We start from the raw sequence: 18,636 nt of genomic DNA on the forward strand, positions 1-18,636 counted from the left end.
TCTTAATACTTCCATATTTAACCAAAATAAAGTAGAAACAACATTAAGATAGTATATTTTAAATATTTGTTTAAATGGCATCTTTTTACTAAACACTAAGAATGAAGGCAAGTATTAACTGATACCAATAAAGGTGTCTCTATTATATGGATTTCTATCTCAATTTTAGCCATTAATTATAGCCATTCAATATAGTAATGTCAGTATAATTGAAAGCAATCAATTAATTCGCTGCCCTGCAACCTTGTAAACAGGTCTTTAAGATGTTCAGGTAGGTCTAACAGCTACAAAATATACAGAAATTAAATTAAGCTTCAAAAACCTCAGTCTTTACTGCATAAATCATAATTTCAATACAGATTAATCCTTAAAAACATTTTCTATTTGTCCTTTGTTCTTTAAATCAACATTAATCACAGACAAAAGTACGCTTATTAGGCAGCTGTCACTTTAAGACTTGACGCACATGACACAGATCTGACACACATCCTGTTTTCTCACAACTTTTTGCATTAATTTAACACTTTTTATCTAATTTAAGACAGTGCTTAGGAGGATAATCGACAAAACAGGAATTTTGCCATCATTTTGTGTTTTGTCTGCTGAAGTGCAAAAGGGAACTCAAAGCGCCATTCCGTTGTGCGTTTTAGGTGTTTGTTCACAGACACGCGACAGTAAAGATTTGAGTTCTTCTTTGGGTCTTATTGCGCTTGAATGGTTTAATAGCACTTGAATGAATGAATGAATCATCACATGACCATATACTGTAGCAGATGAAAAAAAACATATGTTGCTAAATAACATATTTGTTTTTAGCCTGTTGGGCATCTCTAAAAAGTTGGCAACGGAGTTATATTAATGACTTGTGCTGCGAGTTTCAGCATTTTCATCTCAGACCTTCACATGACCCAGTTCTTCTGTACTTTCCAGGAAAGTTTCCATTGAAGGTGTTGGGCAGCGGGGTGTTGGTTACAAATGGGCTTATGTGCATTTGGCACCTGCTATAATAAATCAGTTGGGGAAAAAAGAGGGATGCCTGGGGATTGGTTGTGGGGCAGACTGGTCCAATGAAACCCCTAGTGTGGCCAAAAATAGAGCGGGCACCTCTGTTTTAAAGGAATTATATAGCAGATGACAGCTGACATGGCAGTGAAACTCGTCATTTTGACACACAAGACAAGTTCAGGCAGGTCTTTTAACGCTGACAGGTATATAGTCTTATGAAAAGCACCACCTGTTTTACGGTACCAGCCTCCACTGCAACTCCTTTTCAACAGTGCAATTAACCTGTTTTACAACCAGTTCACTAGCAATCCATGACTGAGAAAAGCCCTAAAATGTATTATACTTTTGTTCAGCAAGGAGACATTAAATTGATCAAAAGTGACAGTCAATATTTATAATGTTACAAAGGACATACTGAAACATATTTAACATACAAACAAACATACAATGTTTGTTTTAACATACAAACATTGAAACATACCGTATTTCCTCAAATAAAAGCCTGTAGTCAAATAAACGCCGGGCCTCTGATAGTGGCCGGGGGCGTGGTCAACACGAAACAAATAAAGGCCGGTCTCAAATAAAGGCCGGGGGAAAATGAGTGGATAATCTCCTAAATGCCGTTAATTTAATGCGAAACCATCCTGATGCCACGCGCCCCGATGCGAGTCATGCCAGTGCGACACACACTAATCCTGGTCTCTTCTATAGTTAACCTAAACACTTTACAGGGATTGCTTTGTAAATGAAATTGAGAATATAACGGATGCATGTGCCATTTTAAATAGGCTACTGTAGTCTATGAGAGATGCAACGTCTGTGAAAATGCCGTATCAGGCAGGCTACAGATATTGGTCTTCACAATGCGTGCGTCTCAATCTGCTCCGTCAGTAGTCAGGGCACTGATCAGGGAGTCAGTCCATTGACTTACCGGGATGTCCTGATCAGTGCCCTGACTACTGAACTAGGGAGCTGATTAAGACGCACCTAATATTAGCCTCTTGTCTCTTTTATGTCTTTTTAAGGGGGTCGCATCCAAGCCTCGAAGCTCAGCTCCACACAGCGCCGCGTCTCAAGCCTTGTTTATACTTTCGCCTGTCTCCACTGACTGCGGGCCGCACGCTCCTCCCCAAACGGACGAGGCGTTTATACTTGACGTGCTCGCCGTTGTGCTATTCTTTGAAACGACAGAGGGCGATTCGGAGTAATTGTTCTATAAACCATCAGGAAAAAGCATCGAGAAGAAGTGGGCTAACGTGCACAGGTGATGATATTTATTTTAGTACATTTCACCAAAAACCACACTACAAAAGAATCGTGTAAAACTTAGTAAACCTTGGCTTGATATTATTACTTGTGACATGAGAACAAAATATGCACTAAATTAACGATCTCTTAAATATTTCCTAATTTCACTAAACTTTATTGACGTGATTCATTTATTTATTTGCTTAAACCTGGATCTTTATTTAAAATGGCTTATTTCTGCTTTTGTAGGCTCATTCAGTGAATATAAGCACCTCATTTGTATGTGCAAACTGGTGCCGGTGTGATGAGACGTCATGCTCAGCTAGATTCGCTGAGAACTCGTTCATCTTCGGATGTTGAGCTGCGCGCGGAGTTACAAAAAAATGTGTATTATGTTGTTGTATGGTGATATTTTCGCAAACGTTTCTTAAAAAAATCAATGATATTTGTCCACTGGAACGATCCCTTTAAATTGAAAACGGTTTACATAAAGCAATTATATTTCAAACAGATGGAATTAGAAATACAGGCCTGGCCCTAATAAAAGCCTGCTCCAAATAAAAGCCGGATCCCATCGGCAGTTCAGGTAAATAAAGGCCCCGGTCTTTATTTGAGGAATTAGGGTACTTCAATTGTATGTTATTTTGTACGTTCTGACCTGTTTTTCAGCTGTTTCTGAAGGATCATGTGACACTGAAGAAGACAGATGCTGAAAATTCAGCTTTGGTCACATTTTAAAGGACAACTCCGGTGAGAAATGAACCTAGGGATAATTAACAGATGGTTACCGAGTAGATCGTTCTCTGGTATGCGTTTTCATGAAAATCGAATGTAAAGAGTTTTATCTCTAAAAACAGATTCGCTTATAACGCTTGTCTATGGGCCACAGAATAAGTAAAATTAAATCACTAGTTAATACCACTAACAAGGCTTAAAATAGACTCACACTAACAAGTTCGCATAATGAGGGTCCCTACATGCGAACCAAAGCACTGAGAACTTTGTAAGTGTACAAACAGTTTAATAAGAAGATACTTTATAAAGACAGTCCATTACGCGTATACAGACGCTTAGTCTTTGAAACAATTCTAATTATAAAAGCGCTATATAAACAAACGTTGTTTGATTGATTGATTGATACGGACAGCAGCCATCTTGGAAAACAGTCTCGAAGAGTCGAGCCACGAACGCTGTGCTAAGTGATGAACTTGGAATCTCATATGGTCCGTTGTTTCCGGAAGAAAGCACTGAACGTAGCAGAGAAAATAAATAAATAAAAATAAAAATATCCATACAATTAGATTTCACAAACTTTATTCCTATCGACCAGCTCACTTACCACTCCGTTTGTGCCTCGACTCATCGAGACTGTTCTCCAAGATGGTTGCCGTCTGTAAACGCGTAATGTACTGTCTTTATAAAGTATCTTCTTATTAAACTGTTTGTACGCTTACAAAGTTCTCAATGCTTCGGTCTGCATGTAGAGACCCTCATTATGCTACAGTGTTAGTGTGAGGCTATTTTGAGCCTTGTTAGTGGTATTAACTAGCGGTTTAATTTTACTACCCTGTGCCCCATAGACAAGCGTTAAAAGCGAATCTGTTTTTAGAGATATAACTTTTTACATTGGATTTTCATGAAAACACATCTTAGAGAACGATCTACTCGGTAACCATCTGTTAATTACCCCTACGTTTTTCACCGGAGTTATCCTTTAAGATATATTAAAATACAAAACAGAACTAATATTTTACCATACATCGTATTAATACCTATATTACCTAACATTCAAACATATATCGAATATATGGACATATCAAATATAAAATAAATGCAGCCTTGATGAGCCTTCTTTCAAAAACAGAAAATATAATATATTAAAAATAAAATAAAACACAATACAATATAATATACTGTATAATTTTCAGCTAAAAAACTCTTAAAAGTACATTTCATGACACAAAAACAGTATTATTTTTTTTATATGGTGGATTTCCTCGACCGCCATGACAGCCGCTGCGAGCCGAGTAATATAAAACGAGAAATGATTTGGGGAGAATATCGCATACGGCTGGAAAAGGCTCTTAGCCAATCAGATTCGAGAACCAGAAAGAACTGTTGTATACAATATAATATAATATAAAAATAATATACAGAATAAAACAGTACCTCAGCATAATATTGTTCCACCAATGGCAGGGAACAGACAGGTTGATCTTTGGATACAAGAGGTTGGTATTCTGGTTGCACCAACTGGACGGCCCTCAGGACCATTTCTCTCTCGTCCTTCTTAAACACACACTGGCTGAATACATCATCCACAGACATGCCGTCCTTCTCCATCTGCTGCAGACATCTGTGTGGACCAGAAGAGAGAAGAATACAATCACATGAATTTGAAGCAGAAGCGTTCAATTTTTGGGGGGATTGTTACTTCCCTATACCAGGTTAACATGGTCTTCACCGTCACATTTCAGGTCTCATACTCTCCTTTATTCATTTCAACTGTGGGCTAAATTCCCAGATGAAGCCATTTACTCCCCAAAAATACCTATAAGACACCTTGAACCTTAAAAAAAAGGACTTTGATAATCTAAAGGTGGAAGGAAAGTCCTAATAATGAGAAAAGTTCCACGGCCTCAGCACCTGTGCTCATAGCGCTGAGGCTGGCGGGGCGTCGGAGCGGAATATCAAATATTTGCATTGACACGGAGTGCCTTCGAACAGAACGTTCTGCCTCTAGTAATGGGTGTCAGATAGGCCAGTGCCATATGTCCCAAGAATTACAAGGCCGTGTTTATTCGAACAGAAAAAGTGTGAATAAAGTCGGAGCCCCACGCAGCTGGACTTCTCACTGTTGATGTAGAGTTATGTTCCTGTCGTGGACAGAATAATAATTAAAGCACTCTGGAAGAGTGAATGAGAGTCTGCGTCAGAGAAAACGGATAAGGAATACGTGACAGACTAGTAAAGGTTTGAAAATGAATACAGCCTTAATGTTACTGTGCAGTCGTGATGCAAAACAATTATTTCCAGCGTTAATTAATTACTCTGTTAATACAGCATTGATTAGTAATCTTGCTCAGAACAGATCATTATTAGTATGGAAAACGTGGTGAAATTATATTGAAGTGTAATGTGGTCAACAAATTTAAAGTCAAACTACTTTACGGCAATTGCAATCTCTCAAAATGAGGGAAAATACAATACTGTCGAAAAGTTTGGGGTCAATGCGATTATTAAAAAAATTATAATAATATTTTCCTTCAGAATGGAATTCATCAGACAGTAAAGACATTTATATTGTTACAAAAATGTAGAAAATGTGAAAAAATGTAGCACGGTTTTCTCACCAAAAAAAATCCAGCATTGATAATCACATCAGCATATTAAAATGATTTATATAATGTTACAAAATATTTATATTTCAAATAAATGTTATTTTCAAAATTGATAATAATAATAAGTGTCTCTTGAGCACATAATCAGCATATAAGAATGATCTGTGAAGGATCATGTGACTGACTGAAGACTGGAGAAATTATACTGAAAATTCAGCTTTAACTTCACTTATAAATCACATTTAAAATATATGAAAATAGAAAACAGTTATTTTACATTGTAATATTTCCAGTATTACTGTTTTCATTGTATTTTTGTTTAAATAAATAAAGGCAGGCTTGATCCTCATAAGAGATTTCTTTCCAAAACATGAAAAAATTTTTTTAAAGTTGACATATTTTACAAATTGACTAGTCGTTGACTTGTTTGAACAACTAAACTATATGAATAAACGTACAAATAATAAAATATAATGATAATTTTAAAAAAGAGGGCAACCTATTTTAATGATCGAAGCGTGTGGTCTAAAGCACATAGCGCAAGTGTACGAATTCACTTTTGCTAGATTAATAATGGGAAAAATGATTGATGTGCCAGACACATGGTCCTAAAGGGTTGCCCCTTTTCTCTTAATGGGTGTTTTTTGGGCGTAACACACAAACCAATCAGAGTATCACCTCCCATTCCCTTTAAAAGCCAGTTGTGAACGCGTCTCCAGAGAGGAATCGTTTACTTTTAATTAGGGCCGGGACTTTAATGCGTTAATTAAGATTAATTAATTATGTGACTTTAACGCGTTAATTACGCAAAAAAAAAAAAAAATTAACCACACTTATTTTTGCACCGTGGAACGTTTTTCAATGAATGAGTTTCGACGGACCGATTATACTGGAACACCAACTAGCGCTCCGGAGCTCCGGAGTCACGACAACAACAAACCATGAGTGAACATGGCCGAAGAAGCTGATGAGACCGCTTTGCTGGGCCCCGTGGATGGGAAATTTCGTTTTAAAAAACGAAAGAATGGAAGCGTCGTCAAGAGCATGGTTGTGTGCAAGCTAAGTTATACAACAAGGAATTTGCGTATCACCGCAGCACATTGAGTCACAAATATGCTTTTGCTAAACTTAATGGCAAACATTGCGCTGGTCTGCTGGACTGAAATAAATAAACAATATTTTGTTGATTACGCTTATGTATTCAGTCATTATTCAACGGTATACTAAAAATCCATGTGAAAAATGACTTGTCATTGTTCTCAGGTCAAATATTTATATGCAATTAAAATGCGATTAATTTCGATTAATTAATTACAAAGCCTCTAATTAATTAGATTACTTTTTTTTAATCGAGTCCCGGCCCTATTTTTAATATTTAAAAATGTTTGTGTGCAATAAGCAGAGTGTATGCACGTTGTGGATTTGCCTATAGGCACACATCACTAACGCGCTCTTTAAATAACACAAAAAATACTGCCCTATTGACTTTAGACAGTGATTGATTTTGGTGATCCTGGCTCAATTTATCCGCTTGGTGTGAGTGTGCCTTCAGGATACATTTCAGGGTACGACAGCGTTGTACAAAATTTTCCATACAGATGACAAGACCACCAAAATATCCTGGCTTAATTCCTTATCCTAGTTTTGTGCAATAGGCCCCAGGTTTATGTTGGTCAATGGCACATTTGTTTTCAGTTGCCTCAAAATAGCAACAATGCACCTGAACACACCTCATTTTCAGACCCAGCACGCCCTTGGGCGCATAAATAGGTGCAAATGCCTTTGCTATTTAAAAAACATGGCGCAAAAAACACTTGTGTTGCCACATTGCGCCGGGTGTATAATAGGGCCCATGGTCTCAAACAACATAATTAAAAAAAAAAAAAAACTAAACTTTAAAGAAACTAAACAGTTGACGGCACCCAGTAGGAAAAAAAAACACTATGGAAGTCAATGAGGACTATGAACTGTTTAATTACCAACATTCTTTACAAAATCTTCTTTTGTGTTTAACAGAGCAAAAAAACTACGGGTTTGGAACGACATGAGGGTGAGTAAATGACAACAACATTTTTGGGTGAACTATCCCTTTAACAAGACATCTTAGAAAAGAGATAACGCTCGTAGAAAATCATATCAATAAGTGTCTAAGTGGCCAAAGATGTTCAGGTATACACAGAATGGTTTAATGAAATCCAAGAACTGAAAGACAATCAGCAAGCTCCTTAAAGTTGACAGTAAACGTCTTGAAATCTATGGTTTCATGCAGTGAATCTATTACACCAGTGGAGAGTTAATGGCTGCAGTCGCAGTGCTTTAAAGGGGGGTGAATTTAGAGATGGCACTTTTCAAAAGGGGGTTTACTGAGCTAACTAAACGCACAGCATGTTCTCAGTATGATAAAACCTCTCTGAAAAGTCTCTCAATTTACTTTAAAATCTTCTCTAAACCCTCCAGCTATTGAAAACTAGACGCTTGGTGGATAACTACCAGACCTTCATTCCGCTGATAACAATTAAATAGCAGGCAAAACTGTTGCTACTATCAGAAAATGGACATAATACAGAACTGTAATGCGTTCGACAACCACGGAACTACTTCCTCAACATTATCCAACACCTTAGAAAGTCTATCAACCAATCAAAAATCAAGAATTCAACGGCGCTGTGGTACTTGTTGTTAACTAGTTGTTTAAGCACATTTAGGTCTGCATCTAGAGGAAATATTTGACATTACTGAGAGGCTGCTGGACAGACTAGGTTATTCCCAAATGTTCATCTGACAGTTTCCAAAGCAACAGGCTCCTTTGGGAGTAAAACGCATGGAGGATGAGTCATCAGTGCCCTCTGGTGGGCACACAGAGCAGAAGAAGCCGTCGAGAGCGGCGTGAGGCCTTGAGAAAGACATTCTTTCACCCTTTCCATCTTGTGCGTGACACAAGAACAATCGCATCATTAGCTCCTGAGGGTGGCTTTCAATACTCTAGTAAATGTTAAATCCTGAGCTGATGCAAATGCAATTAGAAGAGGCGGAAAACTGTCATGGTAATCCTGAAGTATTCTTTTAAAGCCTGATCTCTTGCAGAGGACAAAGGAAGCTGATAAATAAAGAGGTGAAACTCGACTTGGGTTTTTCTGTGGAGAAATTCAAAGTGCTGCTTCCATTTCATTTGCCAAACCAATGTCTATGCAAAGCTGTGAAGCTTTGGGTGGTTGAGCAGCACTAAGCACAGTACAATTTAGATTGGGCGGCAATTTATTATTTAGGAGTGCACAAAATACCAGCCCATTTAATCAATTGACACAAACGTTTATATTGGATATTTAATTGTACAGGTTTATGTCCCTTGTTTTTACATTTAAATTTTCATTTAAAGTTAATTATTTAATAATAATTATTTAATAATTAATATTATTAATATTCTGAAAAAGCAGAATTAATATTCTGAATAAGCTTTTATTTACACGTTTCATTGTATTTTTTTATAATTTTATATTTGTATTTCAGTTTTAGAAATGTAAGTATTTTAACTTCAACTTTTCATTTTATTTCAGCATTATTTCAATTAAAGAATATTAAATAGTTTTAGTTCACAATAACAACACTGATACATTACAATATTGTGATTTACTTGTTTTAAAGGGTTAGTTCACCCCCAAATTAAAATTCTGTCATTAATTCCTTATTACATAACACAAATGAAGATATTTTTGTTGAAATCTGATGGCTCAGAAAGGCCTTCATTGGCCACAATGTCATATCCTCTCTCAACACCCATAAAAAGCACTAAAGACGTTGTTACAAAGACCATCTCACTACAGTGGCTCTATAATAACTTTATGAAGCAACAAAAATAATTTTTGTGTGCATAATAATTTATGTGGAATAATATCTGTGCGTCGTGGTGCTTGGTGAGTTCACGTCAGAGGCCCAGGCGGAAGACAAGAACTTGTTGAATAAAGTTATTTATTTATTTATTTATTGCGCACAGAAACTATTCTCATTGCTTCATAAAATTATTGTAGAGCCACTGTAGTGAGATTGGCTTTGTGACGACGTCTTTAGTGCCTTTTATGGGTCTTGAGAGTGGAAATTACATTGGTGTCAATGGAGGCCTTTCTTAGCCATCAGATTTCAACAAATATATCCTCATTTGTGTTCTGAAGATGAACAAAGGTCTTACGGGTGTCGAATGACATGAGGTTAAGTAATTAATGACAGAATTTTCATTTTTGGGTGAACTAACCCTTTAAAACAGTTCACTTCAGTTTTTACCCTTTTCTTCTAATTTTAACATTGGCCGCTTATCCGTTATCAGCCATAATGTTAAAATAATTTCCAGCTACATCAAGTTGAATAAACCAAATAAAACTAAATGCTTATCCCAAATCCAAACATATGTGGTGTGAATTCAGATTCAAATGCTCTCAGTGTGAACACTTTTTCCCCAGCCGAAAACATTTCTGACATCAAAACGTTCAAAATATTGTGGGGCACTACATCCAGATTTTCTTTTCTTTTTGCCAATTCCTCCTTCATACAACAAACTGTGATATTCACTGTATTGTACACGGGTCACTGATTTTGGACATGTGTGTGAATGCATAAAATGCCTCTTGCATATATCTTCTCATGCACCTTGTGAGAGTCAAGAAATTTCCAGTTTTCCATCTTTTCTTTCCACACTGACAGCACTTGACTTCCTGCTCACATCACCGGATATTGAACGACTTAAGAATGGTCCTAAGAATCGTGACTTGAAAGAAAATGACATTCATGTGTAAGGAGGTCGGCAAGTTTGTATTGCATCAAAGGATGCAACAATCCTGCCACACGAGCGCTGAAAGACAAATTGGAACTGTGGCGAGGAGAACAAAGAGAGACAGATGGATAAAAAAATAGGCTCCACTGGGGTTTGTAGAAAGAACATTTCCACTGCACAACTGTGTTTACCTTTACCTCACTGTGATCGATCACCCAGCCAGCTGCCAAATACCACCCTGCATCTGTCCTTCTGTTCTGTCACTGGGTGGCACCATATTGCCTCAGCGGTCACCTTTAGCACCTTTAGCTCTAAATGTGGAGATTCGCAGACGCACAGAAGCCTAATACAATCAATTGGATCACTTGGTTATCCATGAGATGGAGGAAACAACTGTCTGTTGGATTTTGAACCAAAGTGAATCTGATCTTCATTTAGCAGATGCTTCAACGCAAACATGAGGCGTAAAGGGATTAGCTTTGCCTGGCTATCACCAGACCAAGCTCAATTTAAAGGCCCACTGAAATCAAAATTTAAGTGTTTTAGTTTTTAGTATCTCAATGTCAGCCTTAAAGTTATGAATAAGCTGGTGTGTTCCAAAACAATGACAGAATTTACATTTAGGTATAAGATAAGCATTAAAAACTTAGTCTCTCACTTCTGTTAATACGAAATACCGATTTTGATGACATCATCGCAGACTTCTCATCAAATCTTCTGTCCAATCAAATGCTCTCTAGAATCTAAAGCCCGCCCCTTACGCTGCTGAAGCTGCGGCTGAAATCGGTAAATTTGTACACATTTATTAATTTCTACATGGTGAACAGCACAGAGCACACTATATATGTGATAGGAAACGATTCAGTGTAAATATGCTTTCAGTTGAGGCGAATGAAGTCTCACCGCAGCAGTACACACACATAGTCTAGAACAGAGCTGTTGGTTAGAGACACGAGACCAATTTTAATTCTGCACAGAATGCTGTATTTCAAAGCGATATGGAGGATATTATGATGATAAACGGTTAGAGGAAACTGGCTTTGCCAAAAAGAAAGGCTCCAGGTAAACTGTGATATTATTAATGAAACGCTATTGGCTGTTTCAAAAATGGGGAGGAGCTGCTAACAGCTGGAGCCGTTTCAGGGGAAATCACGTCAACACATTGAAAAATGTGGCGCGTTTCAAGGCACTTCAGTGGGCCTTTAAAATTGAACATTGGTCAGGGAAGTCTGCTTTGTATTTTCTACTGCACAAGAGGCGTGATCAACGAGCATTATTTAAATAACTCTGTACACAATTGGATAGTCCTTTAACTAATCAGACCACAAGAGGCATCATCAACAGACAACGACCCATATTTTTTCTATCTGTCATTGTGTTAAACCCACCAATAGCGTGCCAGTTGGATAAGGCAGTCTGTGATTGGTTCCTACAAAAGTGTAATAGAAGCAGTAGAAATTAACGTACAGGTTTCTAGACAGAGTTGCCGGGCGAAATCAAATCGCTAGCAGAGCAGGCTGGGTTTACCCAGCCTAGGATTAGCTAAAAGAAAAATCAAAAAGCTGTCGCCCTCCAACAACAGGGCGTAACCAACATCACCCTGACCACTGCACATTCCCGTCAAGCTAGTCGACTCCATCCTGCCCAATCTGCACGTATTTCGACAGCTTAACTGGGACAACAAGGGTATTAGCATTAAAGGCCAGTAAGTCAGTCATCTGCAGCGGTGGATCAGTAGCTGATGTACAGTTGCGACTCGACCAGACTACCCGAGTCAACTGACTGATTTAGACATGTCTCTATAGTAATACGCCTCTACTAATAATAATAATTATGCCTAGATGGTTGCTTATTTTTCACTTGATATTTAAACAATGTTTAAATTGCATAGGCTATCCTTTAAATGTTGATGTATTATTTATTATTATCACCATAAATAATAAACTCATAGAATTTAATAAAATTTTGGAATAATAGTTAAATAAAATTATTATTATTATTATTATTGCTGTGGTACCAAAATTGGTACAGAATACCGTCAAATTATGATATTGGTACCGACTACTGAAATGTTGGTACCGTGACATCCCTAGAACAGACTAAACTAAACAAAAATACATTTAAAGGTACACTATTCAAAACAAAGGCGTAGTTTGATGATGCCAAGTCTGAGCACAGAATCTTGGGACATGTGGTCTTCACCCCTACAGCCAGTGGGAAAGAATCGGGATAGGACTCGGGCAGAAATCATGTTGATGGATGTGGTTATTAACGTTACTGTAGTGTGAAGCAAAAAAGGAGCGAGTGTTGCGGAGCTGAGCAAGGTCGTGCTGAGCGATTGTTAATGGGATGAACAACACGCCTCGTGAGCTGCAGGACTTAGCTTTGTTTATCATATTAGATACATTTAAGTGTGTTTAAAATGATGTTATGACGTTACTCTGTGTGTTCGCTCAGCGGCTGCTGTGAGACTTGTTCACACTGCTAAGAGTAAAGCGTTTCTGCAAAATAAAACCGGAAACCAAGGGGTACGCAGATATGACGCAATTGACAGGCGACTCCCTCAGACGCTATGCTCAGACGTGCCGGCTCCTTGGTTAAAATAGCAATTTTTTCACAGTTTACAAATACTAGTTGGAAACATTTGGGATATTGCAAGAACTCAACTGTACAAGATATATGACATTGGCCTAGTGGTTTTTAGATATTTTACTGCAAAAATACTACATAGTGCACCTATAATTTACTAGAGGATCTGACTAAATGCTGCAGTCTATTTTAAATGTTTAAGTTATCTGAATGAAAAACAGGTTGAAGTAATGATTCAATGACTTACTCATAAATACTACACTTCATTTCATTAGTGGATGAACCAGCGTTTTGAAAGAACCTCTAGAATGAAATGCATTTTTTGTCACTTGTTAACACCTACTGCTGTAAGGATGTAATTGATACAATCGCTATTTGAAGCCCCGAGTTACTTTCAAAATTTGCTCTATTTTTGATCGCTACTGTAGACATGAGTGTTTATATCCGAACTATAAACTTTGATCAGAGTATTTCTGTGTAATATGAATATTAGTAACACAGAAATAACTGTGTGGTTGAAAAGACTGTTTTAAAGTTGACAACTGCTCAATCTGGCTCAGATGCAGCACACACTGTGGTTTTGTCAAAGGTTTAATAGACACAGATGAGTCGTTGTCATTTAGGAATGAGATCACATGGATTTTCTAAATCGCATTAATTACATGAAATTGATCACATTTGCTGAAAAATCAAATATATACAAAATAACAAAGCCATTTGGTGTGAAATTGCTGATTATGATATACAATAAAAAAAAATATAAAAACAAATGTTTAGGTAAAGAATTATACTAAATTCAAATGACAGTCCTAATTAATATACATAATGTGATGGCATATACAATATACACCAAAACCACAGTTTTTGATCTGGCCTCATTCTGTCAAGGAGCTTCCCATATAATTGCAAGAGAGGAGGTGTTGGTCTGCTAAATTCTTCTGCCCGGAGATGAGCAGCAGCACACAAAACAAATAGATGACCAGGGAGAAAATGGCAATCCACCGAGTTAATGCTCTTTAGATGAATGACCACAATTTGAATTTCTATTTTTGGACCTAGTTAAGGCAAGCTCAGAATAATCCTATAGTGCCATGGATGAATGGGTCAGCTCAGGGAAGATGCATTCACAAAAAAAGCATATATATGAGCACCATTACACATTTGCATGTTTATCAATTTAATTTGGATTCTTATTGAGAATCTAAAGAGTAAGCAGGAGTCTTTTGTTAGACATGACTTAATGCATACTGCAACACTGACACCTAGAGACAATGTCTGGAACTGTCAAACAATTCAACATTGTGGAACAATAACTATTTAAAAGAGTGGTTCACTTTAAAATGAAAATTACCCCATGATTCACTCACCCTCAAGCCATCCTAGGTGTATATGACTTTCTTCTTTCTCATGAACACAATCAGAATTATATTAAAGGGTTAGTTCACCTAAGAATTAAAATTCTGTCATTAATTACTTAACCTCATGGTGTTCCAGACCCGTTAGACCTCCGTTTATCTTCGGAACACAAATTAAGATATCTTTGTTGAAATCCGATGGCTCAGACAGACACCAATGTCATTTCCTCTCTCAAGACCCATAAAAGGCACTAAAGACGTCATTACAAAGTCCATCTCACTACAGTGGTTCTGAAATAATTTTATGAATCAATGAAAATAGTTTTTTGGGTGAACAAACCCTTTAATAAATATCCTGATACTTCAAAGCTTTATAACGGCAGTGACAGAGTCCATTGAGTTTGAAGCTCAAAAAAGCCAGCTCCATCCATAATAAAAGTACTCCACAAGGCTCCAGGGGATTCATAAATTAACTGATTGGGCTTTGTAAGAAAAATGCTACAACGTAGTGTAAATCTTTTGAAATGTGAGAGGTGTTACACTTTTTTCGAAGGTTCAATACAGAACTTTATGAAATTTTAAATATGGACATTTTTCTTACGCAAACACATCGATTCACTTCAGAAGGCCTTTATTAACCCCCGGAGCCGTGTGGACTGTGGAATTCATTTATTATGGATAGATGTGCTTTTTTGAGCTTCAAACTCAATGGACCCTGTCACTGCCATTATAAAGCTTGGAAGCTTATGGATATTTATTGATATAACTTCGACTGTGTTCATTAGAAAGAAGAATGCCATAAACACCTAGGATGGCTTGAGGGTGAGTAAATCATGGGGTAATTTTAACTTTAAAGTTTAAACTACCCCTTTAAAGATTTAAAAACTAAAAAAACTGAAACAATTATGTAATCATTGTATATTTTAAATGTTCTTAAAGTCTTTTCAGGTCATATTTAATTCTAAATTGAATAAAAACTTTAATAATATAATGGAAGAGGTGAGTTTTACTATCATTACTATCATAACTATCATATGCTTCTCATATCTTTTTTTCCCTCCTATATTTGGAGTAAAATATAACCATATGTTTTTGTGAGTAAGCACATGTGATGAAATCTGTCGGAATCTGTCGGATCCACCTATACATTGTGGTGATTGGAAGACACTGAAGTGCAGCTTTCGGTAAGTGGTTACCTGGTAATGATCCATTTTTCGCGCACAGACATGCGGCCCATGCACTCCAGAGCAGCACAGTAAGACGTGACATTGGGTTTTAGGCCTGCTTCATCAATCAGAACAAACAAGCGACGAATGTTATTGATGGAACCCTACAAAGCAAAGTTTTAAATATTACTTAAAATACCGTTTAAAAAAAATATAAAATGGAAAAAAAAACCCATTAAAATGTAAGACTGAAGGAAAAGGAACACACAAAATACATGAAAAAAAATTGTTAAAAAAAAAAAAAAAGCTAAATACTTAAAAATAATAAAATACAAATGCTGTGGAAAATTATATATAAAAAGTAAGACTACAAAGAAAAGAATCAGCAAAATATTGAACAATTATTAAACAATTTTTTTTTATGGAAATGTATATAAATGAAATAATATAAATGTATATCTTTAATATATAAATTAAAAAAACAAGCTATATATATATATATATATATATATATATATATATATATATATATATAGCTTGTTTTTTTATTTATATATTAAAGATATACATTTAATTTATTTTTTATTATTAAATTTATATACATTTCCATTAATTTTAATTTTTATTTATAATTGTAAATTTATAAATGTGTATATATATACACATATATATATATATATATATATATATATATATATATATATATATATATATATATATATATATATATATATATATATATATAAAAGAAAAAAACATTCAAAAGTTTTGGGATTAGTAATATTTAATTCAAAATAAACTCATACTTTTATTTAGCAAGGACGCATTAATCAAAAGTGAACGTAAAATATCTTTAAAACATTACAAAAGATTAATATTTCAAATAAATGCTGTTCTTTTGAACTTTTTATTCCTAGAAAAAAGTTACTTTTTTCTACACCAAAACAATAAGCAGCAAAACAATTTTCAACAATAATTAATTATTGTAAACACAGGGATGAATTATATTAAAATAAAAAACAGAAAAAAGTGATTTTAAATAGTATTTAATTCCCCAATATTACTATTTAACTATAGTTTTGATCAAAAAAGGTGACAATGTAGAAAGAGAGATGCAAATGTGTATACATACTTTTTTGGCCCACATCCTCATTATGATGTTGTAGGTGCTGATAGACAGATGTGTGCGTTTGGATAACTGCCGGTGATAAGACAATAGATAGTTCTGAGCTCGTGCTACATCGTCAATGAACACGCACGCCTCCAAGTAACAGCGAATCCTGAGCTGAGGGTCTCCATAACGGTTTCCCTCCTTATCTTCCAGAAGCTTTTCAGGAGCAGTCAAGCTCTGCTGGTGTACATCGAGCTCCTCGTCCTCAAACAATTCTTGATCTGCAACCCCTGCTGATTTTTTAGAAACATCACTGATGGAGACCTTTTGCAGTCCTGGAAACCTGACGGCTAAAATTTCTGAGGCTCTCAAAAAATTCCGTTTAGCCTTTTTTTGCAAAGTGTTTTCTTTGCTTTTGGGGGATGTTGTGGTAGACGCAGTAGCTTCTACTTTTGTTTTCGTCTTACTTCTCTTGCCCGTCGTGATAGTCTTTGTAGATGTACCAGGAATCATCGAACTCCCTTTGCTGCTTTTACCCACAACTGGCTTGTTGTGCGTTTTATCTGAAGTTTGTTTTTTGGGTTTAATCCACTTTTCACGCTTGAGTTTGTCCATCCAGCGACTTGCATGTGTATTGAAAGGCATGGCACCTTCAGTTACACCCTTTTTAGTGGCTGGCCCACTTCTAAGCATTTCTGCTTTTTCTCCTGGCAAGTTCTTTTGACTATTCCCAGGTGCTATTTTCTTTAGTCTCTGCTGCATTTTGATGACTTGCACCTTTGAATGTTTGACGTCTACAACAACATCAGATTGCAGCTGTTGGATTCTGGCCTCCAGAACTGAAAAAATAACAATAAAAAAATAGAGAAAGATTAAGTGCACTATGCATCTTATATAAAAAAAAGATACTTGTATTGAAGCTTCTGTATTTTCCCATAAAGGTTTATTGTAAATATTGCTATTCATTAATAAAGTTAAAGTTGGATACATCCAACTTTACCGCATCACATGTAAATGATAAACATTACATTAAACCATATGGGGGAAAACAAAGATAACATACCATCCAACAACTGAGACTGTTCGCAGAATCTTTTCTTCCCATCTTCTTTCTTGGGGATGGCAGAATAGTGTCTTTGGTAAACGTTAGCCCACGTTTTGTCTGAGAAATAACAGCGAATTTCAGAAAAAGTTTACAAACGCTACTGTTTTTTGGTGAGGCTGGACCACAGAACGAGACATTAACAAAGACTCCATACAGACATATAAAGTTTTGAATGCATGTACATCAAATTAAGACCAAAACGTGCACCACGTTGCAAAATCATAACATTGTCTGAGCTATGACAGACTTTGTTACATGTCAAAACCTCCTTGACATTGAGACATTGTGTGCATCTGAGATGTAAACATGACATTTTAACGTAACTGCAAAATACACTTGCTTCTAAAGAAATTATAGTAAAGTAAAGTGATTAACTTGATGTGCTTTGAAGGACAAGACAAATGACAGCATGACAATAAGACCGTTTTCTCATTACCTTGCATTTGTCTCTCTCCATTACTCCGTATTCTAAGACACAGGCGGCAATAATCGCCATTTAGAAATCTTATAGCCCTGTCAACCGCAAAACTGCGAGTCAAACTCGCTGAATAGGCACACAGTCTCAAAAGTGACATGTTGTCATGATAGTTTTGAAACACCGCATTATCTCGTGCAGAAGGCGGCCATTTTGTTCAGACCTGACTAGTTCACAGGCGATATGAAGAGTCCAGACCTCAGAGAGCAACGAGCAGATCGATCAAATTTTATCTTGAGGTAGGATGAAACCAATTTTTTACGGTTTATGGATGAAACACCTGTGCAAGTAAGTTGTATTTCACTGATACATAATCACTTATTTTGGGTAAACTTTAGGAAATGTTATTAAAGCAAGTGGAAAACGGGGAAAAAACTACTAAAGAGTCCATATACCTAGCTGTAAGCTGAATTATTTCTATTTAACAATCATGAAGGCTTAGTTTGACCATTTTTTTAAACGCCATATCAAATTAAAAG

At 36.2% G+C, this 18,636-nt stretch overlaps 1 protein-coding gene across 1 annotated transcript in view; it reads right to left on the bottom strand.

The window, feature by feature from the left end:
- The window catches only part of polrmt (polymerase (RNA) mitochondrial (DNA directed)), a 63,272-nt gene extending 44,932 nt beyond the window's left edge, over positions 1-18,340 (bottom strand). The window contains exons 1-5 of the mRNA XM_067415903.1: positions 18,119-18,340; positions 17,641-17,739; positions 16,599-17,416; positions 15,497-15,630; positions 4,423-4,609 (exon numbers count right to left, since the gene is read on the bottom strand). Coding sequence (XP_067272004.1) covers positions 4,423-4,609; positions 15,497-15,630; positions 16,599-17,416; positions 17,641-17,739; positions 18,119-18,257 — 1,377 coding nt within the window. The 5' untranslated portion in view covers positions 18,258-18,340. The remainder of the gene's footprint in view (positions 1-4,422; positions 4,610-15,496; positions 15,631-16,598; positions 17,417-17,640; positions 17,740-18,118) is intronic.
- Positions 18,341-18,636: the final 296 nt, after the last annotated feature.

This window comes from Pseudorasbora parva, chromosome 14, assembly GCF_024679245.1.
Source record: "Pseudorasbora parva isolate DD20220531a chromosome 14, ASM2467924v1, whole genome shotgun sequence".
NCBI classification, from domain to species: Eukaryota; Metazoa; Chordata; class Actinopteri; order Cypriniformes; family Gobionidae; genus Pseudorasbora; species Pseudorasbora parva.